The following is a 27,414-nucleotide window of genomic DNA, read 5'->3' on the forward strand; positions in this document are numbered from 1 at the left end:
AATAATTGGTGAAATTAACAATGAGATAGTCTAACACCAACATTTTACATTGTAAAAACTAATAGATATACTTGAAAATTAAAAAATAAGAGAAGAACTAGTATTTCTATCTTATTTTACAATGTACAAGAGCAGCCTTTATATGGATTGGGAGGCTGACGAAATTTGGTAAAGCTAACTAAATTTGGCATAATCAATCAATCAAAGGACCTAATCAATCATATGATTTGAATATCCCTCCTTAAACTCAAGGTAGTAAAGTGGACACCAACTTGAGTTCAGAAATAAGAGATCGAAAATCTTGCTTTGATACCAAGTTGAAAATAAAAGAATAAGAGAAGAAACTAATAATTCTATCTTGTTTTACAATATACATGAGCAGTCTTTATACAGACTGAGAGGCTGATGAAATTTGGTTAGGCTGACTAAGTTTGGTATAATCAATCAATCAAAAGACCTAATCAATCATATGATTTTAACAGATATTATAGCACTATAGCCTAGTTGGTCTGAATCTAGGTATATAACTATCACCTGAACTTTCCACAAATTGCAGTTTCCAATCTTTCCAAGAAAACGAGGCAGATCCAACCAGGCGTTTTGAAACTTCTTTTCGTCTCAAAAGGTGGTTGGGCAGATATCTAGTGGGCAACCCACACATGAATCCGTACAAAAGGACATGATATCTGGTTCGATTTCGACCAAAAAGGGGCTCATGTCTCTCATTGCTTCAAGAATCTTGCTCATCCAAATGGGCTCAAGCAGCCTTTTCTTTGGCTCAAGTCTTTTCCTTTTCCTCTGCCTTGCCCTTTTGCCATTACCACGCGTTTTCTCATCCCTTGCATGTAATCCCACGCGTGATCTAAAACAAAGTGGAAATAATAATGGAGCCTCCCCCAACACTTCCATCTTGGAATTATTTTCTCTGTATCTCCTTTAGAAGTGAGTGCACTTCTAAAAGGAACCCCGAGAGGCAGGTGAGTGCAGTATGACTCAACTCCAATCAAGTTGCACTTCTAGCCGGTTGTTGGGGCTCTCACCTGGCCAAGAAATTAATAACAGGAGCACCAGCAGTAACAAAGAAAGAAAAGCTTCTGCTAGACTGGGTGACATGAGGAAAAATTATATTATTTTGATGGATAGCTGGAGGTGACTCGAGAGAGACGTGGAAAAAATATTATTAGTTAAACTAGATCTACCAACTCATCAACTATAGACCCATTCAACCACAAATCAATATGCGACTGCAGTTTGTTCTTCTTCTTCTTGGGGGCGTCGTATACTGTGGCGCTAGTAGGTCCGATCCAACCAATAATTTTTTCAGTGCCGGTTCTTTAGGACTTTGTTTTTTTTTTTTTTTTTGTGTGTGTGGGGTGTTTCTCTTCTCCATAATTCATCCGTACGTATCACTTGACTTTTCAGACTTAAACATGCATTTCATGCGTGCAGTGTTCGGATTTGGACTTAGACTTTATGGTCGACTTGGAAGAGAGAACACACTGTCCTACGGTGTTTTGATTATATGGTTTCCACCTAACAGATCTATCTATTTCTTCGCAATCTTGCTTATTTTATTTTATTTTCTTCGAGCGAGGGGGAGGCGTGGGGATTAAACAAAGTGAGATTTCTTTTTAGTGTGATTGAAGAGGTTCCGGTCGTCCTGAATTAGAGACCAATGTGATCATGCTCCTACGTAATGGTTTCTCTAGCTGTAAGAATTTTTTTAACACGTCGATATATACATGGCAAGTTCTATAGAAATACGGTGCATGCAATCCAAAATAGAGTCCTAGCGATGCTGCCAACCTCTTATATTTGTAGCCAACGAGGTGTTAAAATTATGATCATTATTAAGCATCTGTAATTTAATAGACGTGCATGTCAACAACCAGTCTTTTCATCTGTAAAATAAACGCAATTTGCAATATTTAGCATCATGAAGGTGCTACCTTGTTAGGATTAATATAATCCTTGCTAAATTATAGCAGTTCTACATTTGCACCATCAGTAGGAATCTGCCACTTTTTTTTTTTTTACTTTTAAAAATCACCCACCTTAGCTAAACTGAAGTTGCAGCTATTTCTATTCATTATGCTTCTTCATTTTCTTTCTTTCCTAGCTAAACTGAAGTTGCAGCTTGTTTAGAAGTATGAAATGAATCACTGTTTTTGTTCTAGCAGCTCTTTATTGATGTATAATAGGCATATATTATATGCATAAGACTGATGTTGGAGTCTCTGTTTCTGTTGACTAAAAATTTTGTTTCTGCCAACAAGATAAAAATTAGATTCTAGAGCAAGTAAAGCATAACAAAATAAAAGGACAGAGCTGAGTTGTCAGCTTCCTTCTCCTCTCATTCGAGGATGTACCACTTGAAATCCTTGGAGATTCGAATAAGATTTTGTGAAGGGCTTGGATTTTGAGCACTAGTTACATGAAGCAACAGAAGCAGGGGTTGCACAGAGACATGGAGCAAGACATAACTTCGGCATGGGTGCACAAGTAGCTGATGTAAGTATGTTATCAGCAAACAGTTGTTCGACCACATATGCCTAGTATATCTTATTTTATCTTTGGTAGAAGTATCTCTCTCTCTCTCTCTCTCTCTCTCTCTCTCTCTCTCTCTCTCTCTCTCTCTCTCTCTCTCTCTCTCTCTCTCTCTCTGAGGAAATATATGCCAAGTATCTCTCAAGTGGCGGATGGCGGTAGGCGGATCTTTGATATCTCCATCATGGGTGTGGAGCAGCAGGTGGCATGGGAGGGTTTTACCCTTGCAAGGCACGCTTTGAGTGCAGAGCACATCCACTTAGAGGGCGACTCAGCCTCGGTGATAGAGGGTATCTGCGGGCGACCTTCTGAGTCGGATGGGCAGCCCTTGCTCCTTGACATACAGTGGATGACAGCGGATTGCGGCTCCTTCAGGGCCACGCATGTGTACCGAGAGGCCAACTCAGTTGCTGATTGGGTTGCCTCCTACGCGGCGCATCACTCGAAAAAGTTCCACTAGGTGGACCATGCAAATGTTTCCTTCTCACTGAGTTTGTTTCTGTCTTTTGATTTTCTTAACTGCACTCATATACGTTCGATATGAGGAGCCGGTGTAAAAAAAAAAAAAAATCTCTCAAGTAGTCTACGTTCTTTACCATGGTTCATTGCACTCCTTGTAACCTAAAAAACTAGAAAATAAAAATAAGGGAGAACGACAAGCATACATACGTCGATCGCATGTAACATAAATTTGAAGTCTTATTATAGGGCTGAGTTATTGGCTAACGAATGCGGAGCATTTTGTGAAGAATTGATCTAAGGAACTCCAATCATTATATATATTGATATATTGTATCTTCAGCTTTTCTTCGATTTATTTATTTATTTATTTTAATATTCATAGACGCCGAACAAATTAGTTCATGCTTCATATTTTGAACAAAAATTAAGCTGTTCATCATCATGTGGTGTATTTTGAATTAGAGAATTTTATGTCTGGGTTTGGCAACCGGATGGAATAATTTCTTGCTAACTGCTAGATGTTTGCTATATATTCAACGCACGACATGTGGTTCATCCATCTCTATCATTCTCTATGTATATTTTAGCAATGTGGGTGACATGTGGTTACCACATCTCTATCACTCCTGTTATAATTTTAATGCAATGTGGGTTTGAGTGTTTAGCGTGAGCAAGATTGGAACCTCATAGTCTTCGCTCTTCCTTGCCGTCCTAAAACACCTACAGGGCAAGCATATACTATATGAACCTTGGTTTGAACTCTAGATGCTTTTCTACTGAAATCTTGAGACAGATTTCAACGTAGGAAGATAACAAGTAGGCCTTAACAAGAAACACCATGCCTAACCAGCTTGGACCACCCTAAAACTTCTATATCTTTTGGTGACAATGGATGCCATTATTCTGTTCACGCCCCCACTTTTCTTGCTCTAGTGGTTTGTTGATTAGTATTTCTTGATATCTGCTCCTTTGAAAACAAACGAATACCATTAGACTAATGTGATTAAAGGGGAAAGAGACAGGCCAGCTTTCCCTATCAAACCGATCTCTCCAATCGCACTTCATCAAATGATTAATCTCCATTAGGAGTTGAGGATTCCCCCTAATAATCTAGACACCAATCCTAGCATGTTACTGTCAAAGATCAATTAATTTGTAACAGTGACACAGTGTTTGGTGAATGTCATGACCGTGATGGGCAACAAGGTGGTCCACAGCACTTTTAACATCGCCCAAAAAAAAAAGGAAAAAGAAAAAAAAAATTTGTGCATTTGGTCTAGAGTTGCCATATTTTATATCGTCTCCATCTCAATTTGGCCTGGTGGATTAGCATAATATAGTTGGAATTTTAGTGCATCTTTTGATTGATTCAGTTTGATGGCCTAATAATATAGTTGTTTACCTCTATCAAACTAATTGTGATCATGAAGCATCAAGTAAACAACTAGGACTTGCTCTATTTACAGGATCAAATGACAAATATTCTACCATTATGTTAACCATTCCTCTGATGATGTTAGCACTTTCATACTATTTTTAGTTACATGTTTCATGCCATCAATTAGATTGGAATATTAAACACTTCGTGGAGAAAAAGTTAGTCTTGGAATGGGACATAGATTAATTTAAAATCCTCGAGTAGCTCATGTTGTACAAAGCATATCCCTCCGCTTCACCAAGAGATGAAACTAAATGTACTTATAATACATATATGAATCCATAAGTAAAAACTAGAAACTGTCATGAAGCATCGGCTAGGGTTCTTGAAAGAGTTGAAGATCATCCGAGAAATTTCAAACTAGCCACCATAGGCAGCAAATAGATAAATAGTCAGAGCAATCCATCTTTTTTTTTTCTTTATAGCGTGTTTGCTAGCCTTTGTGTGCTATATATGACACAGGATTATAGTAGTCATTTTTTTTGTACAAATTATAGTAGACAATAAAGAGGTAAGATTTGTATAAAGATTAAGCATTGTTCACTCGATTAAGCAATAACCATCAATTCCTAAAAGAAGTGATTTCTATCTCGAATACTCAAGTATTTCATAATATATTACCTTATTGACTTCCATCTGGACCATATTCTGTTAGCTTAAAAAGAGAAAGACATGTGCATGGCTTTCACATCTATATTTTCCTTGTATAAAATGCCTAGTGCGCCGCTAATATCCAAACCAAGAAGCCCAGATCGATCAAAGACTGAAGTGAAGAGGTGAGGTCGGCAAGTTGGGCTCCGAGCTTAGAAGTTAGGCTGAAATATTGGTGGAAGAAGTTAATGACGATTGAACCTGAGTTTGGACCGAATGGATCACCTGGCCAACCTAAACAAGAAAGGAAATCCACTTTCTAGAATTTGTCCAACAAAAAACACTTTGATGCTTAAGTCAGTTGGATTCTAAGGAAATAGTGGAAAGTTTGAGAGTAATAGAGTTTTAACAGAGAAAATAGGTTCAAAAACATATATAGAGTTCGATCATCCTCTTTTATAGAATAGGGTCGGGCATTCATTTCCAAGATTGACTAGGTGTGCATTAACTGCTTGATAATGATTTCCACGTTGCACATGTTCTGATAACCATTTTGATAGACAGTAATAGGCGAACTAGTGTAACCGCTCCTAAGATCGCGATCACGCCCTTAATAGGCATTAACCGCTTTTAAATAGGTTTAAATTAGGGTTACGTAGCTCTCCTCCATTGTTCGGTTGGATCAATCCAGCACTTTGGTCAATACCAAGGTAAAGTTGACTCCAGTGTGTACCTAGATCAAGTTGGTAAATATACACCACATCATCTAGCATTCAAGGAATTCCTTGAAACTCATTATCATTGATCACTAAACAATTAATTGTAAAGATTTTGTTCCGATGTTGCATAGGAATCATCGACCTTGGAAAACGATGGCTTCATATAGGTCTATGTATAGAAGGCACCTATTCTCCCCCACCATGATATCAAATCATTCACTTCAAAAAGTCACGCATTACCCACCATATCTCTCGGTCCATGTCATGCCTAGGCTGACATAGCACTCAATCTCCCTTGAAACCACATATTGTCCATCTAACCTCCTACCTCCCACAGCCTCTTCTCACTCCACAAGTAACTCCATCCACACCTTCTAACACACGAATCACAAGGCCAAAAACACTTCACTTACCTAGGTACAGAAAGTCTCATTCACCAAAAAAAGAAGTTACTAGGTCTAAAACGAAAACCCTAGAGTCACTCTTCAAACGTGAGACTCTCCTATTATTCAATGTGGCAGCACACAACTTTAGTTTTTTGCAACATTTTATATGTCATGCTACTAAACAATCTAAGACTGCCTTTGCAAATATACAAAATTATTTTTGGACGGCTAAGAGGAGAGAAGAGACATGATAATGATCTCCTTCCCCTATCCGTCCAAGGGGACGTCACTAGCTGCGGCAGCTGCCTGGGCCGCCGGCAGCCCATCCTTATCATGGCCCACCACCCCAGCCCTTCCCAGCCGCCACGTGTCGCCATGACGTGCGCCACGACAGCCTCAGACCTGGCCCCTGACTACGTGTCCGAGACTCTGGGCCCACATGTCGGCCTCGAACCGGGCCTCTGACGCTCCCGTGGGCCATCCCCTGCTCCCTTCCGGCCCAACACGTCCGACGACACCAATGCCTGCCCGTGTCCCCCTACGTGCATGGCTCCATCCTCCTCCCCTCCGTGGGATCGGATCGTATCTTTTGCGCCAAAGAATGATTGATCTTCTTGCGCGACATCGACCGTCGGATCGTGTATTGCACCGATCTGAAAGCATTCCAAACGGACGTTACGCGATCCAACGGTTTGACGTCGCGAAACAAGATGAATCATTCGTTCGCACAAAAGATACAACCCGAACCCCCACTCCGTTTCTCCTCTGGCCCCACCCCTCCCCCCTTCCCTCTCTCTCTCTCTCTCTCTGACGCCAAGGCTAAAGCCTCTTCTATAAATAGCCATCCCTTTAGAGCCTCTTTCTCCATCCCGTTCTCATCCTTCCTCCTCTCTCTCTCTCTCTCTCTTACTCTCTTTAGCTCTCGATATCTCTCGTTAATTTAATCTCGAGATTAATTAAGTTAGTTAGCAATGGCTGTGGAGACGACCGTTTCAACACCGCTGGGACCGGCGGCATGCGAGAATGATGCGAAGAAGCTTCAGTTTATCGAGGAGACGACGGCGAACACGGATAAGGTGCAGGAGAAGGTCCTGGCGGAGATTTTAAGCCGGAACGCCGAGACGGAGTATTTGCAGAGGTATAAGTTAGGGGGGGCGACGGACCGGGACGCGTTCAAGGCGAAGCTCCCGGTTGTGACCTACGAGGACCTGCAGCCGGAGATCCAAAGGATCGCAAACGGCGACCGGTCGGCTATTCTCTCGGCCCACCCTATCTCGGAGTTCCTCACCAGGTGCACCACTTTGTTTTCGTTAGTATTTGCTAGTGTTTGTCCATGATTTCGGATTCATATTATTAAGAGCTAGCTGTGGTGGTACTTCAAAAAAAAAAGAAAAAAAAAATATGGTGATTGATGATGGTTGGTGTGGTAGTTCTGGGACTTCGGCTGGGGAGAGGAAGTTGATGCCCACCATTCAAGAGGAATTGGACCGGCGTCAGCTGCTCTACAGCCTTCTCATGCCGGTCATGAACATGTGGGTATATTTTTTTTTAAGTCCTTTTATTTCATTTGACAACCTCAATGGATTTTGCCCATGTAAACAAGTATCCGCTGCATTACAATATATGAATTAAAGTCGTTAAATGTCTGATCACTTCTCCACACACACACACACACAAAAAAAGAATATGAAAAAGAAAAAAGTAAGAAGAAAGATACCTAGCTATCACCTGCATGTGAGATGAGGGAGAGGTTGAGGTGCGACCTGACCTGGACAAGAAATTCATGTTTATAGTCTCGGTGAATTAAATTTGGTCAGTAGTTATCCAGTTTGGCATTTACATCGGAGCACCTCTTTAAGAATTAAAAGGCTGCAGATTATTGATTAATTTTTAAATTTATGGGACTGATACAAGGCCATCATCTAGTTGAAATTCATGAAGGGGTAGGTTGCATTTAACCAGTATCCGAGATGGTACACAGGGAGCTTGTATCTTTTTATGGTAGAAACTTTTTCACTTTGAAGAGTCCAATCTTACGGTACGTGTAACAAGTACAGATACGTGCCTGACCTAGACAAGGGAAAGGGCCTCTACTTCCTCTTCATCAAGGCCGAGACCAAGACCCCCGGCGGCCTCACCGCCCGGCCGGTCCTCACCAGCTACTACAAGAGCGACCACTTCAAGCGCCGCCCCTTCGACCCCTACAACGTCTACACCAGCCCCACCGCCGCCATCCTCTGCGCCGACTCCTTCCAGAGCATGTACTCCCAGATGCTCTGCGGCCTCCTCCGGCGCCTCGAGGTCCTCCGCGTCGGCGCCGTCTTTGCCTCCGGCCTCCTCCGCGCCATCCGCTTCCTCCAGCTTCACTGGCGGGACCTCTCCAGCGACATCGCCACCGGCACCCTCAACCCGAGGATCACCGACCCCTCGGTCCGAGACGCCGTGGCCGAGCTCCTCCGCCCCGACCCCGCCCTCGCCCAATTCATCACCTCCGAGTGCTCCACCGACAGCTGGGCCTGCATCATCACCAGAATCTGGCCCAACACCAAGTACCTCGACGTCATCGTCACCGGAGCCATGGCGCAGTACATCCCGACCCTCGAGTACTACAGCGGCGGCCTCCCGATGGCCTGCACCATGTACGCGTCCTCGGAGTGCTACTTTGGCCTCAACCTCAAGCCTATGTGCAAGCCTAGCGAGGTCTCCTACACCATCATGCCCAATATGGCCTACTTCGAATTCCTCCCCCACAAGCCCTCCTCCATGACCGGACCAAATTCCATCAAACTTGTCGACCTAGCCAACGTCGAGATCGGTAAGGAGTACGAGCTGGTGATCACGACATATGCTGGGCTATACCGTTACCGAGTCGGGGATATACTAAGAGTGACCGGGTTCCACAACACGGCGCCGCAGTTCCGGTTCATAAGAAGGAAGAACGTCCTGCTGAGCATCGAGTCGGATAAGACCGACGAGGCGGAGCTGCAGGCGGCCGTGGATCGGGCGTCGGCGCTGCTGCGGCCGTACGGGGCGAGCGTGGTGGAGTACACGAGCCAGGCCGACGCGCGGGCAATCCCGGGGCACTACGTGATATACTGGGAGCTTCTGGTGAGGGAGGAAGGGAGGTGGCCGGAGGGGGAAGCGCTGGAGAAATGCTGCCTGGAGATGGAGGAGGCGATGAACACGGTCTACCGGCAGAGCCGGGCGGCCGACGGATCCATTGGGCCGCTGGAGATAAGGGTGGTCAAGGCAGGGACCTTTGAGGAGCTCATGGACTACGCCATTTCCAGGGGGGCCTCCATCAACCAGTACAAGGTGCCGAGGTGTGTGAGCTTCCCGCCGGTCATAGAGCTGCTGGACTCGAGGGTGGTGTCGGCCCACTTCAGCCCGGCCTGCCCCAAGTGGGCCCCTCAATAGGAGCTAGTGGTATGGGTGGGGCCCGGAGGGCATCTCAACCAACCAAACGACGAGCTACTCCACTAGTTATTTTAGCTGCATGTTTGATAGCTAATCGGCATCAGCGATGCCGGCTGCTTCAGGCTTTCGGATAACTTAATCTGGTACTGGTTCTGTAGTGTTTGTGTTTGCTGATCGGCGTCAACGATGCCGGTTGCTTTAGGCTTTCGGATAACTTAATCGGGTGTTTCTTTTCTTTTCTGTATTAAGATTGTCGTGTTTGGTTGGGCTCTTGCGAGCGTTAATTATAAATTAAGTGCTGTCCTTTTGGATCCCAATCTTGACTCGATGCGTTGGGTTTTGTTTTTTGGTGGTGGTTAAGGTGGAAAGACCACTGCAGTGGCTGACATGAAAGGCCTACCCATCATTTGAACTGAGATAGAGAGACAAGCCTTGGCTACTTGAGTCTTTTCCGTTGGCAGGGAGTAGAGAGTGATGTCTTGAAAAGGACCTTGAGAACTGTGGTGATTGCTCTGGAATTTGGGAAAACTAAAACAAGATGACACCCCATAGACGAAGACGAGAAGTACATTGGGCTCACAGGAATCACACAACCGGGTTTTCTTTTCTTCTGCGTCTCTAGCTACACTGATGTGGATGTTTCCAAAGGACCACCAGCATCCATGGAGCCAGTCCCCTTGGAAATATGATAATAATAATATTGTAACAAAATCCAGATATACCCCAACGGGACCCACCTGCCGGTGGGTGCCCGACTAATAGCTTTAATTTAACGCACGGTGCGGCACCAAGGGTCAACAGAAGGACTCCCAGTGGTCAGATGGAGAACAGTGCTCCAAATAATGGAGCTTGGATCCACCAAGGTATATAAAGAAAGATTTTATCTTAATTTTTTATATACAAAAAAGTGATACCATACAAGCAAGTTGTATAGCCCATTGTTAAGGACTCTACCCACTGTAAAATAATGGCTTTTTTGCATGTAATGTTTCTGTGCCAATGTAGGTTCTCAGTGCCTGAACCAGGTCCATCTAGTTTTCACATGGACCCAGCCCTGTGACCAGCATCAGAGAGGGAATTTGTTTTTAAAAATCTTGTAAATGTACAAAAGGTGTACAATAGCACAGATGTTTTTTTTTTTGTGTGTGTACATTATAATGCCATACATGACATACGTGCACAAAGAAAAGAACTCAATAATATATTTGACCACACTACAGGCTACCTGAGAACAAACCCCTGGTTCACAAGCTCCATCAGGCTACCTCTGGTCAAATGAAAAAATGCAGCTTGAGCATACCAGAAATCGGATAATAAAATTTACAATTTTCAGGTCCTGCAAGTAATCACAGCTGTATGTTAAAGAGTAGGATCTCTCAACCAGCATTCCCTAACATGATAAGAGTCCATGCAATCATTCAATTCAGAACATGCACCTTATTGATTTCCCACAACCAAACATTGCCGAAAGTTAAGCGTGCTTGCCTTGGTTGTATCTCGCAATCGCCCAACTTCAGCCTCAGCGATCCTTTCCAGTGCAACAATAAAGGACCGAAGTGTCTCATTCAGCACTCATCTCTGATGACGTATATAAATAGATGAACTTGAATCAGTTGTCAAGCAACGTAATCACTGTTTTGAGAAACAGATTCTGTATCACCAGAGATAGTAAAAAGTTGCATCAGCTCCAGCCGGTACTCCAGACCTCTAAGGTAATGGCCCAAAAGCATGCACCTGTGACCATGGCAAAACCAAGTTCAAATTTCAAAATTTAAAAACTGAGATGCAAACCACAAACTACACAAGCAATATGCTACTTATACCAGAACAGAAGACGTGCAAGATAATCCCGTGGAACTGATATTAGGGGTTGAAATTGAAGGGAATTGTTCTCCAAAAATTCTTCACAGTCATCCTTTCCAACATTTAAGGTTCCACCTATGGCATTGTCTGATTGAGGAGAAGCCATTGAATGCATTTTTGGAGAAAGAATTGGAAGGAGGCCATGTACAACAGAGTGGATGGTCTCGTCCACCCCAGGGCAGGTTGGTTCAGAAAGTTCAGCAACCTACACATAAAGCAATTTGAACTAAATGACATGAACTATTAACTGACAAAGTAAAAGAAGAAAATATCTACTGAATTGGTTGTTGAGCTTGATATATATTGTTGGCTCATTCCTTATCAGCTTAAGCTTTCAGGGTCAATAGGTTAACTAACATGGCATCAAAACTCAGTTTGTTGGAGGCCATAAGTACCCTCCAGTTCAGTTATTTATCTAAATATCCCCAATTGTCTGTTATCCTGATTCTCGTCTGCTCGACTTGTCCCTGTCTCGACTTGGTTATCCCTCCATGTGCATGGACCACAACACACATGAGAGGAGAGGTTTTTCTTTTTTCTTTTCTTTGGGTGGGTGGGGGGTGCGATTTGCTTTTAAGCATGATATACATTGTTGATCTACTCTTCATCAGCTTAAGCATTTGAGGTCAATTGATGGCCCCTTTTGCTGCAACATTCCTATGTTTAAAGAACAGGAGCATAGGAGCATCACAAAACTAAAGGAAAAAATTCGGACAACATTTTACTTTCCCAGTTTAACAATTTTCTCTTGTGTTATCGCATCAGGCTTTAATCCAACATCAAAAGTAGAGTATGAATTAGCTTTAATTTTGAAGCCTCCGTTATATACCTAACTTTTGAAAGTAAACATAGACATGCTTTGGTTAGATTTAACACTCATGACTGGCATAACTGTATTACAGCAGTCTACATAGTTCAATGCACCTTGGGCAGTGGCATGTATGCCCATCATGTGTCTAATCTTTGTCACACAAAGAGCAAGGCAAAAGAAAATAATCGATAACCAATCATCACAGTAACCTGGTGCTCTGTAGGAGGTGCAATGGTGATCATTGCACATTTAAGGAATCTGGTTTAGTCAAAACTTTCAATCAAAACTCATCACTCTATGCATGAGATCAAATGCATCTAGATTCATATGAACCATGTGCAAGCATATATCAACATTAAGTAACCCAGAAAGAAAAATTCCAGTCAGAAAACCAAATCACCATCTATTCTGGCATCACAAAAGAGCATCAATGAAACATTAGATGTACGCATTTTAATATTACCACACATGTTTGAAACTTCATCCCACAAAAATATATAAACTGTTATAAGAGTACCAACACGCTAACTTTTCAATCTCAGTCCAGCATATAAAAGGGGAGAATAAAGATGCGAAACAAAAAGGAATAAGGAGGCACAAAATTGTATCCAGAAATAACCGTTGCGGCAGAATGTGCAGGTTAGTTTATCTGAAAGTATTCTCACTAAACCCTGTGCAACTAGTATTCCGTCCTAACAGTGATGTCTGTATAATCCACAGCCTGATGAAATCACTTTATATTTGCATGCCTTCATGTGCATTCTCATTTTACCTTAGCTGTACCTCATGCTTTTCTAAAATTAAATGGAACATTGTTTTTTCCCCATTTTTGCTGAGTTGTCAGGTAAAGACTATTTAAGAGCCTGTATGTTCATTATCACCTCGACCTGATATTTCACCTACTTTTTCACCTAGAGCATGTGACAAGATAATGGACATATGGTGCCGCACATCTGAAGATAATGTGGAAACAGACTGTCTCCTTGGGCATGTGGGTGCAACCATGTGCATTTAGAGCATGTGATGCAAAAATCTAGTTAAACAATACCTCACATAACTGCATCAGCAAACTCCAGATTGTTAATTTGACTCTGTACTAAAACAACATCAGGTGTTTTGACCTTTTGATAATGCGGGAAAAAAAATGACGAATAACACTGGCATATTCTTTATAGATAGTTTACAAAAAATCTATTAAAATATCATATATCAATAACTCATCAAAGCTTGACACATGACCAAGAACATCAATTATCTAATTACACCAAACCCAGAGGGTAACAACATGCTTGCCAGCATTTTTGGGTAAATACTTGTTCTACCAGTACCATCATGGTTGGTCATGGGACTTGAAATTTCCATCAACATGGTTTTTAATTTCACTATAATTATTCAGTTATTTATTAAATTTAAAGTGCAAGGAAAATATAATACACTAAAAAGTCAATAGGCAAGACTTCTTTGTAATTATTACTGAGAATAGCAGACAAAAGGAGATGAAATTTAATGAGCGCAAATGCTGGAAGTCATCATGGTTGAGATCTCTAACAGTTGCTAACAAAATGAAGATCAGAGTAAGGAAACACTGCACATCACCATAGCGTTAGATAGAACTATAACAGTCAAGACTCCAGAAAAACACCTGCTTAAACCCCAGTTCCTCAATTGCTCAGCATTAACTAATCATTGGTGGAAAAAGGCATTAAATACACTATCATGGTTTAAAGAGAGAGAGCTAAAAGAACTTATCAGTTTAACTCCATGATGCAAAAGAGAATTACATAATAAATATTTTGAATGAAATGCCTAACCTTCTCAGGTTGTAGTGATCTTAAGTAGTCCAACAAGTCATTCTTTTCTTCTCCTACAAAGTGTTGCATTTGTAGCGCAGAGTTTTTCCTTTTGATGTCACGCAGTTCCTGTCAGTTTGGAACAACAAATGTTTAACAAGCAAGCGACATATGGTAAGCACAAGATAAAACAAATTCATCTGAGATCCAAACATGCCTATAAACAATCGGCAAAAATGTGATCTGAAGAGTAGAACCAATTTAAAATGTACTATGTTTCCAATGATACTGAAAAAAGGCAAGACTAAGAACATTCCTTAGGAACTGTAGAAATGCTTGATGAATCACCACAAAATCAGGGGAAGAGTGTAATGAGAAGAACTTCAACAAACAACATCCAGCTCTTTGATTAGTAGAGTTAGAAGGTTTATACTGATGGATGTGGACAAGAGCAGAATGTGTATATGAGGAAGCTGCATTACAGTCATCATACTAATGGAGAACCATCAAGAAAAATGTCCCAATAAGAATTGAAATTCAATATAAACCTTGCCAGAAGATTACATGAGTGAGATGGTCAGTGATGTATCTGTAATTGGTGTGACAAGTATTGGAATATTACACCAATGCAATGAATACCACACATTTCAATAGCTTTAGATATATAATAAAATTAGGTTATGATTGTCTCTAAATAAGATGCAAAACACAAACAGTAACATATTATCAAATGCTACTTTAGAAGAGGGGGGGGGCATGAAAGGGAAACTCGTGCTTGATACAGTGCAGTAGCATGTATTAAGTATAGATCCAGGTGTTTATACAACAGTTGATGTATGAAACATGGCAAAAGCTGCTAAATACAGACTGATTGTGTACCTTATAACTAGAGCCTAGCTCATTTTCAATATGCACAAAACACAAATTACAAGATGACACAACTGATAGATTAGCATACAATGGCTTTGACCAAAAGTTACTGTGCACATCTGTTTTGACTTTACAAGAAGTGTCCATTGTGATTCAATGCCAATTGCATACCCTAATCGCATTCGGAAAGAGAAGGCATTCCTCCATTTTGCCAAAATTTATCCCAATTTAGCTAATATTACAGTAGGCCAGCAATGAAAAACTTGCATAACAAGCTTTACCACTGCGTGCTTGATCAGATGGGATCACACCTTGCCACTTGAGCAAGTGGTTGGGGGTTTGTTTCTGGGTTGGAGTCAGCCCCCAAGGGTGGGATCGGTATAAGGTAGCAAGGCAGGGATTAGCCCCTCCCAATCTCAAAAAAAAAGGTCTCCAACTATATCACGAAAATCTTTAATTGAAATTTCAAATTAAATATTGGAAAGATACCACTTCAAGTACAAAAATTGGCATATACCTTTTTCACAGAATTTAGACGAGATTGTAGGTAAAGAATATATTCTTGAGCTTCAGGAGTCATTTCCCCAAGACCTTCAACTCCCATATTCTCACATTTTGGCTGTTCTTCATTTTTGTCAAGGTTGGGTAACAGATTATTCTCTAAAGAAAAATTGAACATCGTCGTAGTTCTATCCGCAATCTTCTCATGACTATCAACTTCTACAATTTCTATTTTTCTTTTTTCAGTACGTTCATCATACATATCTAGGTTTCTTTCAAGCCATAGCCTATATTCAGCATTTCGCAAAGTATACCTGCAATGCATATAGAGAATTTAAAAGTTAAACTTCTACAAGCATACTAATTAAAATAGAAAAAAGAAAGACGTATAACTAATATATGTCGACGAACCATAAACATAAACCAAGATGAAGTACTTGACAGGTTGTCCAATGGGTTCAAGTTTGCATCTTTATGAGTTAAAATCACTACGGTATATGATGGGTTAAAAAAAATAGGGTAATGGCCAATAAGGCCTCATAAGCTGCAAAGTCATATGCCCATGAAGCCATTTCAAACAGGCAAGAAAAAGTATCTTCATACTGAAGATAACAGGATGAAGAAAACTTAGATGATCTCAGTTCCCTACCAGCAACCACCTACAGTTATGACGAATGGATAGACAAGATGTCATCTTTATAAATATTGAATAGACATAAACACCTCTCCCATGCTTCAATAAAGTATTGCATCACACAAATTCGCCCCCCCTCCTCCCCCCACCCCCCACCCCCCCAAAAAAAAGAAAGAAAAAAGATAAGGCTGCATTTGGCATCGTTGTCACTTTTTTTTATAAAAAAATGGAAATAGAAAGTCTAATTCCATTTTTTTCAGATTTCTGACAACGGAAAATATGTTTGGTTCACTCCATTTTTCTTTTCTTAAAAAAAATAGCAGAACTAGCCAGCAAGGCTCTTTGGAGGGGAAGGGAAGGAGAGGCAAGGATGGGCGGCAGCGTATAAGCCGCAGCCTTAAGGACCTGGGCTTTGTTGCGGAGGTTGGCGAAGATGTAGGCGGCGCGGCCGGAGTGTAGGGCATGGGTGAGGACACCTTCCTCCTTGTGAGGGTCAAACTTGATGGAGGAGACCAAATCAACGACCCAAACATGTCATTGAATGGAGTAGTGTAGCATCTCCATTGGTTGCCGGTGGAACCAAAAGGGACCTTAGTTTATCTTTGATCGAAATATCAAAAAAACTAATAACAAGAACAACAAAGAAATTTTTTTTTTTTTTTTTACATCCTTTCTTCTTCATTTTCTTACCTTTCTCTCTCCCATCCATCTCCATTATTATTACTTTATTAATTGCATTGCCAGAGGATGAGAATGAGGATGCAGACGAGGGAACAAGCCCTACCTTCAAAACCATCCCCAAACAAAGTCTCCACCTTTGTTTGTTTCTGCTTCTCTCTCCTTGTCTCTCCCTCTCCAAATCTCTCTGCTTTCCCCCTTTGATCCTTCTAAATCTTACCCGTTTTAGCCCTCTGCTTTTTTCTTGGAAGTATTCAGCATTTTGTGATGTGTTGGTGTTAATCTCTTGGAGGCGAAGGAAGAGCAGAGGGAGAGTCGATGGGCTTTTGCATGTCGTGTGCCACTAGGTGCCGGGCGGTGAAGCCCCCACTTGCTGGTCACCATGCATCCCCCTCACAAGGCCGAGACGGGGAACAAGGATGAGAGGATTGAGGGGGAGGAGAGGTTGATTCCCAGGCGTCGCTGCCTCATCGACAAAGAGTGTATCGGAGAAGGGGGTGCAGCCGTGGGGAGGTTGGGACCGGACCGGACCGAACCATCATTTAGGTCCCTCCTCCATTAGGCACCGCTTTCTTGGGCTTGGACGATGCCGTTGCCCCTTTGTTGGCCACGGAGAGGTCGAGGGTGGTGGAGCAGCCAACAAAGAGAGAAGGGTTGGAGCGGTCAGCAAGGAAGTTGGGATGCATAGGAATAGTGGGGGAGGGGTGCCCAAACTAAGACGTCACTTTAAAAAAAACGTGGAAGTGAATTTTTCACTCACACTTTTTCAAAAATAATGAAAGTTGTTTTAACAAAATAGAAACAAGGTAACCAAACATGTTTTGTATATTGGATTCCATGTTTCTCTTTAAAAGAAAAAGGGGAAAAACATCACCAAACATGGCCTAAAATTGGAGCCTTGTTTCTAATGGATAATGGATAAAAGTATAGCCTTAGGATTCAGCTATGTTTTAATGGATAAATAAAACTTCTTAAAATTTTGAAAAATGCTAACCCTAATCCTCAAGAAATAAATCCCAAACTTCGCAAATGCCTTATCAGCATAAAAGTATGAATAAGAATCATTCCATAAAATAAATTTATCATACTATCTTAAATAATGGATCCCACGGTAAAGATTGGAAACAGAATAACTGAAAAAGAAAGGATGCGAATGATTATGCAACTTAATTGACTCATTATCCCTCTCAAGCTTATTAAGGTAATATTCCACTTGTTCAATTTATAGAATAGGCTAGGTCAATAACGGACAGGCTTACCAAGACCAAAACCGAGGAAAATTAAGCAATGTTCTCAGATAACTACAGATTGGATACTTTCAAGCTACAGAATGAATTTTTCAATTGTGTTTCCAATCGTATTTCATAATGGTAACATGGTCACAAAGCTTAAAGTTTGCAAAATTGACATTGTGTTAGAAGATCAAAATATGAAGGAGTTGAATTGAATAAGAGCTAGGAAATTTCAACATTGCGCATGTTGCTGGTTAATATACATCCAACTGATGATATATTTTGTCTTTAACATCGGCAACCTCAGAGCTGAAATAATAAGAACTACTATTAATTAAGCACATTTTCAGACAAGACATCGAATCTAACTGAAGTTATCCTGTGCAAACTAGTACAAATTTCGAAAATCTACTGATACATTTCAAAAAATTTCTAATCTTCTTCGCTTGTCATAACCATCTTTATTTATTTATTTATTAGTTAATTTAAAGTCCGGGGTTTTTCATTACCCATTGTCTTTATCAATTTACCTTGAAAACGCTTTCTTGTCCAGCTACTTGAAAAGGATTATCCACTTAATTCTAGGACTGAGATACATCACATCTCACAACTTTCAATCAATACTTCTTCCCCACAAATTGCTTAATATATCAACACAAAAAATGATCTTTGCATATATAAAACATCTTATTAATTCCAGAAACAGTTGTTGCATAGGGTTACATTCCATGATCAACCATTCCACAACTCTAAGCAACATTTAGTTTTATTATACAGGTAATTTCTTGTCAGAGACATGCTTTTAGATAATATAACTGATGCAATTTAATGAGAATGCAAAATGAAGTGAAATAAGTATTGTCAATACATACAAGGTATATATGCCTGACTAAATCCAGGATCAAATGTCTCAGTTTCAGTAACTAGTTTTTGTTCCCATGGTGGCTCCAATACTACTACACAATTGTTTGGCACTCCAATACTACTACTGACTTATTTTATTTTTATGAATCATCATTCATGGTTTTAAAAATAAAATAAGTTATAACTATGCTAATTATAATCAAATATAATTTGTCAATACTTCAGTAACATGGAAAATCTTCCAATTACAAAACAAGCATACCCTGTCATCATTGAAGAAACCAATAACTTGAAGAGGGGATCCCAAAATGCTTCCACGAGGACATGAAACTGGTCAGATGGGAGCAGACCCAGCATGCCTGATATCGTTCTCTTCATTGCATCCACTGTATGAGCTGGGACATCTTTTTGGATCAGACTCACATCCAAAGGCTCTATTTCTTGTATCAAATTTGAGAGGATGGATTTCTGAAGGATAACATTAATGAAAATATCAGGATATCAAAATATGTAGATTCTGCAAAAGAAAACTTAATTGGATAATGAAACAATGTAAGACATATATATATATATATATATATATATATATATATATATATATATATATATTTAAATTTTAACATATGGTGCTAAGTTGCAGGGAGTGAAGAGTCAACATAGTACATTATGACTATTTTGAATCAAACACCCAATAACTAAAGGGCCAGAGTTTCCAAGAGAGGTCATTATTTTCAACTTGGCCGATGGAACACTTTGTACTGCAACCAAGCATTCACTAATTCGATATCTATTGTTATCCCAGCTATATAAACCAATACATCACAAGATGTCAGCTGATATCAATGTATTGGACAAGATTTACTTTATCTAACTTTAATGGGTTTGCTAATTATTACATTTTATAAAAGATCCTTGAATGGTAGTTAATCTCAACTTTACTAATATCAAGTGATATTTCAATATCTCAGTTATTATACATCAGCCAAGATATCAACATTTATCGGTTCTTCCAAAACTTCTCTGGCCTTTACTCTTGGCTGAAACAAACCAGCATTTCTGTTCATCTTGGTTTCTCTTTCCCACTAAGATAGCCGAGAAATTAGCCTTTAAAAACCATGAGACTCCTAAAGGTCAATCTTCTGACAACTTTTAGTGTTCTGGTCAAACTTTTCATTCAGGCTTGTAGATATCAGAGAAATAGTTGGTTGATTCAATGCATATGCATTAAACTTAGTATAGGGCATATTTTGATCCCCAACTAAACATGGTTGAACCCATGGTCTGCCGTACCGGCCGGTACGGGCCGGTACATACCGGTCCGGCCTGGGACCAGTACCGGATCAGCGTGGAATCCGGTACCGGTGGATTATTGTTGGAGGACCGGTACGGGACCTGTTCGGACCGGTACGGGACCGGTACGGGCCGCCACCGATACGCCGACCGGTACGGGTACAGCGGACCTTGGTTGAACCAAAAAAAAAAAACATTGGAAACTGGAGGTGGAAGAAATAGAAAGGAAATAAAGAGAAATGTGCAAGAGAAAGAAACGAATTAAAAATGAAATATGGGCAAGGCATGCTAATCAAAGCAGTCTTAAGGACAGTAGTTTTCTCATAGTATAGATGCAGGTGGGCTGCTAGAAATCCTGTCCCAAGGCACACTGCCCAATTGATAAGCTTAGTTAGACCCTACACCAACCAATTGGCTTATGGAATCGGAGGACTTAACCCAAATATGCAAAATTGAAAAAAGTGAAGAAGACTTGGAAACAGGAATATTAGAGGATTTGTAAACGAGAGAGAGATGGTTTTAGAAACTTTATAAATGTTCATGGGTTTTCTTTAGTACAAAGAAAATATGTGCAAAGCTTGTATATAAGTTGTTGGTGTAAAAACCTTCTCTTTTAAACATCATAACTATATTATAACCCCATATTTAAACATCATAATAGGGGTGAAAGAGGATAGGATAATATCCGTCCGGATCCGTTTTCGTATCCGAATCTATCCAGATATGGATAGAAATTTGAGCATCCGACTAATATCCGTATCCCTAAAAGAAAAATGGGTATAGATATAGATAGACAATTATCCGATCTATATTCGAATATCCGATTCAATTGGTAACCCTATTTAATTTTATATAGCACTCATAATTTTTTTTTAAAAATAAATGATCATATTAATATACTATTAACTTGATTTATCATCCACTTAGTAATATCTTTAATTCTATGGTCATAAAGTTTAATTATCCGATTTGTATCCGTATTTATATCCATACTTTCGGTATTCGATTTGCATCCATATCCATTTACAACAAATATAGATATGCATTGTTGCATCCGACTAACGTCCGTATATGTATTTGTATTCGTCAAATAAAATAAATATGAATATAGATATGCTAGTATCCGATCCGATTTCAGCCCTACATCATAACTATCTATACATATAGAAAATGATAAAATATATCCTCGCAGCACATCTAAGTGCAGCTGAGTTCATCATGTATGTTTGGCATGTGTTTGATAAAAACTTTAAAAAGCAACCATGTCATGAATTAACATGCAACAGATCCAAGAAGCATGGCAAAACATGAAGAGATATTCAACTATTTGAGGGGTATTTTTTAAGTATTGATTTCGAACTTTACAAGATGGTAGCATGAAGGAGAATATGATGGTTTGGCTGATACATAGTTCATCAGTAACTTAAGCAAAACTATGTCAAGTATAGATTCATGGATGAGAAAGCTTGTAAGCTGGAAGAAGATGCTGCAATCTAGAATAGCTTTGTGAGGAAATTCATCAGAAACTGCAGAAATGATAAACAGCACAATCAAGTGATTTATGTAGAGCAATCCACTCTGTCAAGCAGTGAGTCTGTTATGAAATGAAAGACCAAACTATTGATGCTTTTTATCGTGACTGGGAAATTATCAATGACAGAACGGTCAAGAAAATAGTTCAACTCAAAAAGAGAACATTTGCAGGCATGATGAATGCAGTCACCACCTTGAAATTCAAGCTTTGTACGAATCTGATCTACATTGAAAAGGTTGTTAAATTATCTTATGGATGAACTAATGACGGCATGTAAGAAGAAGGATAAAGATGGCAAATAGTCAAGAGAAAATGGAGATTGGTATTTCTTATTTAAATATATGCTTTGGATTTGGTTTCCACAAGAACACATTGTAGGACATGTATATGGGCACTTCTTGCATGCAATCTAAAGGTACCGTCTGTTACAATTGGCATTTTTATTCATTCTTTTTAGATTGATGTTTTTGGGATGTTTCACAAACCTTTGAACTAGAGAAGCCCTCCATTGTGGAGTGAGCATTTCAACCACACCTTTGGCTCTATTTTGTTTTGTTTCTACAAATTTCTAAACAAATGGGTCTCCCCATGCATGTAACTTGGTCACTGTTGAAAATCTGTGTTGCTGTCATTTTTGTTATCATCTCCTATTATATTAAAATGCCTGATTTCGCAATACTAGAAGCTAACCACATTGGTTCTTAACGGAGTCCAGAGAACTTGTGCCTGACTTATCGATATCTCAGAACTACCTTCGCAGTTAACTTTATTTTTCATTTTCTAATACAATTTGGGGCAAATGAATCTGGACAAATTCCGGTTACAAAACAAGCATCCTCATGGAACCACTCACCACTACAATCAAATAGAATACTCCCTACAACAAGACCGAGAATTTCTTACTAATTCACGCCATCTCCTCCAGGAAACAATTTTCATCAAATATAAACCAAACACCCACAATTACCAAATCCCCATTGGAGATTACCACGCAACAACAAAACAAAAGCAGTAAATTTGAGTTAAAATACTCAAAAAATTGCGTAATTCTTCTACATAGTTTATGCATAATGAAGACTTACCGCATGATACAGTCCCAATCACGACGAACTTAAGGAACCCAATTTGCATCTAACTCAAGAAAAACCAAGGGAAACGGAGGCGAACCTTTGAGAGGCGGCGATCGGATTTGCCCTTGGCGTCGAGCTCATCAAAGGAAGCGGCGGATGAGGCGACGAGTACGAGGAGGCGACGAGGCCTGAAGAGACCAAGGCGAGGGAGAGGAGAAGAAGAAGAAGAGGGAAACCTAGTCGGCCGGGAGGCGAGCAAGGGCCGAGAGCGAGGCCGCGAGGCGAACAAAGCCCGAGGGAGGAAAGAGGCGGCAGTCGGCATGCCCGTCACCGCCTCCGCCCTCTCTCCCTCTCTTCTCGCGGCGTTTCTTTTCCTCTGGGTCGACTGTTTTGAATTTAGGGGTTTTTTAAGGAAGGAATGGGGGGTGGGTTAAAATCCAACCTTGAAGCGTCAAAATCTTTTGCGCAGGTGACGCGTGGACGCCGCCGAGCTTGGGGCTACGGTGCCGTAGAAGCATACCGCGACCGCCGTCTCTGTTATTCTTAGGACTTGGGAGAAGCTATACCATCCTATCCTATGCTATCTTGATGGACTACCTTGTCTTTGGGACCACACATACAGTGCGATCCATCCGTCCATGATTTTTTTCGTCCACGCAGTCCACTCATACGGATTGAATCGATTAGATTGCAACCTGCCCACGTATACTATGTTAGTAATGCAGAATTGTATTTAACCTAATTCTTCCATGAAAAATAATATAATGGCTACAATGGTAACGTCCTCCGTGAAAAAAAAAAGAATGGCTGCACTCCTAATTCCATCCTATTCGGCTAAAAGTTTTTATGCTATCCAGATCTTCGAATAATTTGCATTGCGTCCACCATTTCGACGCTTGGGAGATGATCGAGTAGATATGGGACAGGGTATGAAAGAAGTGTAAGGGTCATGTCCATAAGATTACTGCATAGATGGATTATGATGTTCCAAACTTCGGTGGTTGATAATTTTCTCCATTTCGCATCTTCATCTTAGCCGATCTCCGATCATACTAAAAATATCACAACAGCACAATCATATTATCATGCCATCTTGGATTCTGAGTGGACTTAAATCAAATGATGTAATTTATGTTTTGGGGTGACATGCGAGTGCAAATAGATCAGACGTTACATAGTACCATGAGTATGCTTTTTATTGTCGACAAGTGATGATGACTTTTTTATTATCTTACAGCAGAGGCAATGCTTAATCTATTTAACTTGCTTAACTTGAGTCGAATAGGTTACTTGTTTAATAAAATGATAGGATATGAATTTTTTGACTCATTTAATAATCAAGTTGGGTTCGGTTTAATAGATTGAGTCTTAAAATAGAATTATGCAAGAAGATAAGATCTATGTACATGGGATGAGCATTATATGTCACGTCCTAGACTGGTCAACTAGCGGACCTAGGGGATGCCACCGCATGAGCCGTGCGACATGGTCGCATGAACTCTAAATAAATATCTAATAACTAATAGCTAAATAATTCAACTAAATAAATCCATAATGTTCAAATAATCAAATTGGTTGAATTATAAGATATTCAATTTCTCGTTTAGCATCAAAAAATATGCCACCTAACTAAACAAAATTTGACGAACACGAGTATCAACACCGATCAGTAATATATAATACATAAATTCATAAAAAACTATATATATACTTAATAAATAAGTATATAATAAGAAGCCATTATATACCGCATAATACAAAATCACCGATATATAATATAGCTTATATAATAGATGATTAATGTTCGAAAATTCTTATCCCTACTCGTGACAAACTCACCTAAGTTAACACCCTCATCTCACCAAATTTAATGTTAAAATAAGAATTATGAACTAAAAATCAACCATCTAGAATTCTCTATTGGGGTTTACCAGGATCTACCATTGAGTCTCCTGAATCCCTCTCCCACAGCCGGCTGGTCCAACTAGAGAGAGAAAATAGAGAGTTGAGAGAAGAGAGAGAAACTCTCTTCTTCCCTAAAAGAGGGAAGAGTTCCTCTCCCTTCCTCTACAAACCAGAGGTGGCGGTGGCCAAGGTGGCACGGCCTTGGTGATGGCAGTCGGCTCAACAACATCCACGATGGTTGCGATCGGCCTGACGAAAGAAAATGTGGAAGAGAAAAGAGAAAAGAATGAACCCTTCTCTCCCTTCCTTTTCCTTTTAACCATGGCCAGCAACCATTCACTCATCATGGGGCCAAGTGATGGTCAAGGGGCGACGGTGGCCTGCGACGGTTAGCAAAAACTGTGAGGATCCGACAGATCGATCCGTTTCGAGTCGATCGTAGTACTTATGATTAGATTTAAATAGATTTGAACCCTCATCCTATCGAGAACGTCAAGACTTAAATATGAAGAGTATGCTAGGAACCCAAATAATACAGGATCAAGGAACTCAAATAATACATTTCGGCTAGCCATTTTGGATGAGGTATTGGACTGTGATAAAAACAAAGAGAGAAGAAAAAAACAGGGAATACCTTGTTTCATGCCATCTGGCAGCTCACCGACCCAAATCAAGCGGCGGCCGTGGCTAGAAGACCAAAAAAAAGAAAAGAAGAAGAAGAGCTTGCCGACAGGGTGATCAGACGATCTTCTGTGGCAGCAACACAAGGAAATTTGCAGCGAAAGGCTTAGTAATCGGCAGTTATTACTCTTTTATAGATGAGATCCGAGGGTTTAGACCCAGGTTTACTTGCCTCAGGACTCCCAAAGTCTGCCGGTGTCGGGGAGGAACAGAGTCTTCTTCTTCTCCACCAGCATGTGTCATGCACACGCGTGTGGCCTCATGTCCCGCCTAGGTCAATCCAGGCCGGTCCAGGCCCAACTTAAAAAAAGAAAAAGAAAAAGAAAAAGAAAAAAAAACATGGGTTCTTACATTGTATAGAAGAGAATACGGAGTGGGTGCATGGTAAAACGAGGAGGATAAGATGGATCTTGCGGGAGGTATAGGAGGTCTTCTAATTGAGGACAAATTCCTGGAGAACTATCTGAGATATGGTATGACATGTGAAGCAAAGATCCAAGGAGGTCTCAGGTGAGGGTTATGCTTTAATGCATTCTAAACAGGAGGAAAAGACCTTTACATTATGATTGGAAGTTGGAAGGAAGTATTCATAACGCCTTGCACTAACAGATGTGGCCCTTAATATATAGGAATGGCTTATTCAGAATAACTGACAATACCAAACCTAGGTGGTGGGGTTGCTTATTATGGTTTATGGATTATATCGCACTTCCAGACATTTTAAGATGTCCTGGTGTTTTCCTCCATCACTTTCTCTTGCAATGTGTGCATCACATCTAATTTTGGAGGGGTATTTTTTTTTTTTGGCACAGTAGAGTATGAATTAAGAAGCCAAGGGACTTCCAAGTGATATGTGAATTTATGTGCATAAACATAACTGCCACTAGAATCTGTAGCTTCTTTTACCTATTGGGAGTAGAATAGTAGTGATCCTTGTTATCATGGCTCAATCAAAATTTTTGCAGTGAAGGCCATAATGCATGGATATCTGTGTCAGGTTAGACAGCATAACACACAAGCATATGATGCATTGTTGCTTATAATGAGTTCGATTGGTTGCATGATAACCACGTAACACCTAGGAGACAAATTTTCTGAAGCATTGCTTCTGCAAAACTGCCAAAACATGGGATATACTATGCAACCTGCCACCTTTTCTCTTATTTTAGTTACTTCTGCCAAACATGGGATATACTATGCAACCTGCCACCTTTTCTCTTATTTTAGTTACTTTGCGTCTCTTTCTGTGTTTTTTGTTACTTCGAACCCTGTGATGCCAAACTCAATAAGGGAGTGGAATAGCAGTCAATATTTATACAGAACCATCTTAACTATGGAATTACCACAAATGCATAATGTACAATAAAACTAATACATCTCATTAAATCAGTTCTTCCTCTCCAATATTCGAACTTCCATGGTCATGTTGTTTTTTTCATCTTCGATGTCTATTGAAGCCTCGTGTATTTATCGTCAATATTGCTGACAGAAATGCTAGGCTAAGCAAAGGCTTTAGAAATCTGAGTAAAAATCTCTCTTTCCATCTCTCAACTTCTCCTCAAAATCTCTCTGTTTTTTTTTAAGCCATGTATGGATTTATGTCACTTAAAAGCTGTCCGAGAATCCAAACAAGGTAATAGCCCAATTACCTCAGAAGCCTGCGGTGTCTTTAGTGCAAGACAGCATAATCCTCGTTTGAGCTGAGTCTGTAATGAGCTTGCCTACTCTTCAGCACTGTTGGGCTGTAATGAATCTTACTAAAACCTTCAGGGTGTTTCTTCCAATTGAACATATTATTCCTAAAATAAATATTTATAGGCAAGTTGATAAACTTTATTTCTGGACTAAGGACAAATAATATTCACATCTACTACTTCATTTTGTGGACAAAAATTTTCATTCCAGAGTTATTCCAACCAGATGGGAACTCAACACCTGCTTGTTTTCTTGTTTGCCTGTATCTCTAGTATTGACAAGATTAGCACTTTATATTGAGTCCCGGTGGGACACAGTTATGTGAAAGATTGTGAAAGAGACTCATTGCATTTTGGCTCCCATCTTTGCTTCTATTAGGTCCTAATAGTCCTGAGCTCCAAAGGTGGCTTGATAAATAATTGAGCCTAGCATAGCT

At 40.2% G+C, this 27,414-nt stretch overlaps 2 protein-coding genes across 5 annotated transcripts; one reads left to right on the forward strand and one right to left on the reverse strand.

Annotated features, from left to right (window-relative positions):
* The first annotated feature begins 7,013 nt into the window (after positions 1-7,013).
* Positions 7,014-9,877, forward strand: LOC103700908 (indole-3-acetic acid-amido synthetase GH3.8). Of its 2 annotated transcripts, XM_039114446.2 has the most exons (3): positions 7,014-7,434; positions 7,574-7,675; positions 8,201-9,877. In XM_039114446.2, the coding sequence occupies exons 1-3, from the start codon at positions 7,115-7,117 to the stop codon at positions 9,558-9,560; spliced, it is 1,782 nt and encodes a 593-aa protein (XP_038970374.1). In that variant the 5' UTR covers positions 7,014-7,114; the 3' UTR covers positions 9,561-9,877. The 2 variants fall into 2 exon arrangements, with proteins under 2 accessions (XP_038970374.1, XP_088574898.1); XM_088718772.1 differs by lacking the exon at positions 7,574-7,675 and having other exon boundaries at positions 8,201-9,774.
* An 859-nt stretch (positions 9,878-10,736) lies between these two features.
* LOC103700821 (MAR-binding filament-like protein) lies at positions 10,737-23,269 on the reverse strand. Of its 3 annotated transcripts, none has more exons than XR_005506507.2 (7): positions 22,795-23,249; positions 19,066-19,271; positions 15,412-15,709; positions 14,046-14,153; positions 11,384-11,628; positions 11,046-11,294; positions 10,737-10,896 (listed from the first exon to the last, which is right to left on the reverse strand). XR_005506507.2 is itself a non-coding variant. In XM_008782699.5 (6 exons), exons 1-6 carry the CDS (start codon positions 23,017-23,019, stop codon positions 11,177-11,179), a joined length of 1,200 nt encoding a protein of 399 aa, XP_008780921.3. In that variant the 5' UTR covers positions 23,020-23,269; the 3' UTR covers positions 10,737-11,176. The 3 variants fall into 3 exon arrangements, 1 of the variants encoding a protein (XP_008780921.3); XR_015976549.1 differs by having other exon boundaries at positions 10,997-11,294; XM_008782699.5 differs by having other exon boundaries at positions 10,737-11,294; positions 22,795-23,269.
* Positions 23,270-27,414: the final 4,145 nt, after the last annotated feature.

The sequence above is a fragment of the Phoenix dactylifera genome, chromosome 1 (assembly GCF_051530095.1).
Source record: "Phoenix dactylifera cultivar Ajwa chromosome 1, Ajwa_hap1_PhDact_Kaust_v1.1, whole genome shotgun sequence".
NCBI lineage: Eukaryota > Viridiplantae > Streptophyta > Magnoliopsida > Arecales > Arecaceae > Phoenix > Phoenix dactylifera.

What these genes read in the sequence shown, in the direction of transcription:
- LOC103700908 (XM_039114446.2), top strand. Translation starts at nt 7,115, where the DNA reads ATGGCTGTGGAGACGACCGTTTCAACACCGCTGGGACCGGCGGCATGC. An exon ending in ATCTCGGAGTTCCTCACCAG is followed by an intron (nt 7,435 to 7,573) that starts GTGCACCACTTT and finishes TTGGTGTGGTAG; the next exon opens with TTCTGGGACTTCGGCTGGGG. An exon ending in CTCATGCCGGTCATGAACAT is followed by an intron (nt 7,676 to 8,200) that starts GTGGGTATATTT and finishes TAACAAGTACAG; the next exon opens with ATACGTGCCTGACCTAGACA.
- LOC103700821 (XM_008782699.5), bottom strand. Translation starts at nt 23,019, where the DNA reads ATGCCGACTGCCGCCTCTTTCCTCCCTCGGGCTTTGTTCGCCTCGCGG. An exon ending in GATCACTACAACCTGAGAAG is followed by an intron (nt 11,629 to 14,045) that starts GTTAGGCATTTC and finishes CTTTATGTGTAG; the next exon opens with GTTGCTGAACTTTCTGAACC. An exon ending in CTTGCACGTCTTCTGTTCTG is followed by an intron (nt 11,295 to 11,383) that starts GTATAAGTAGCA and finishes CCATGGTCACAG; the next exon opens with GTGCATGCTTTTGGGCCATT.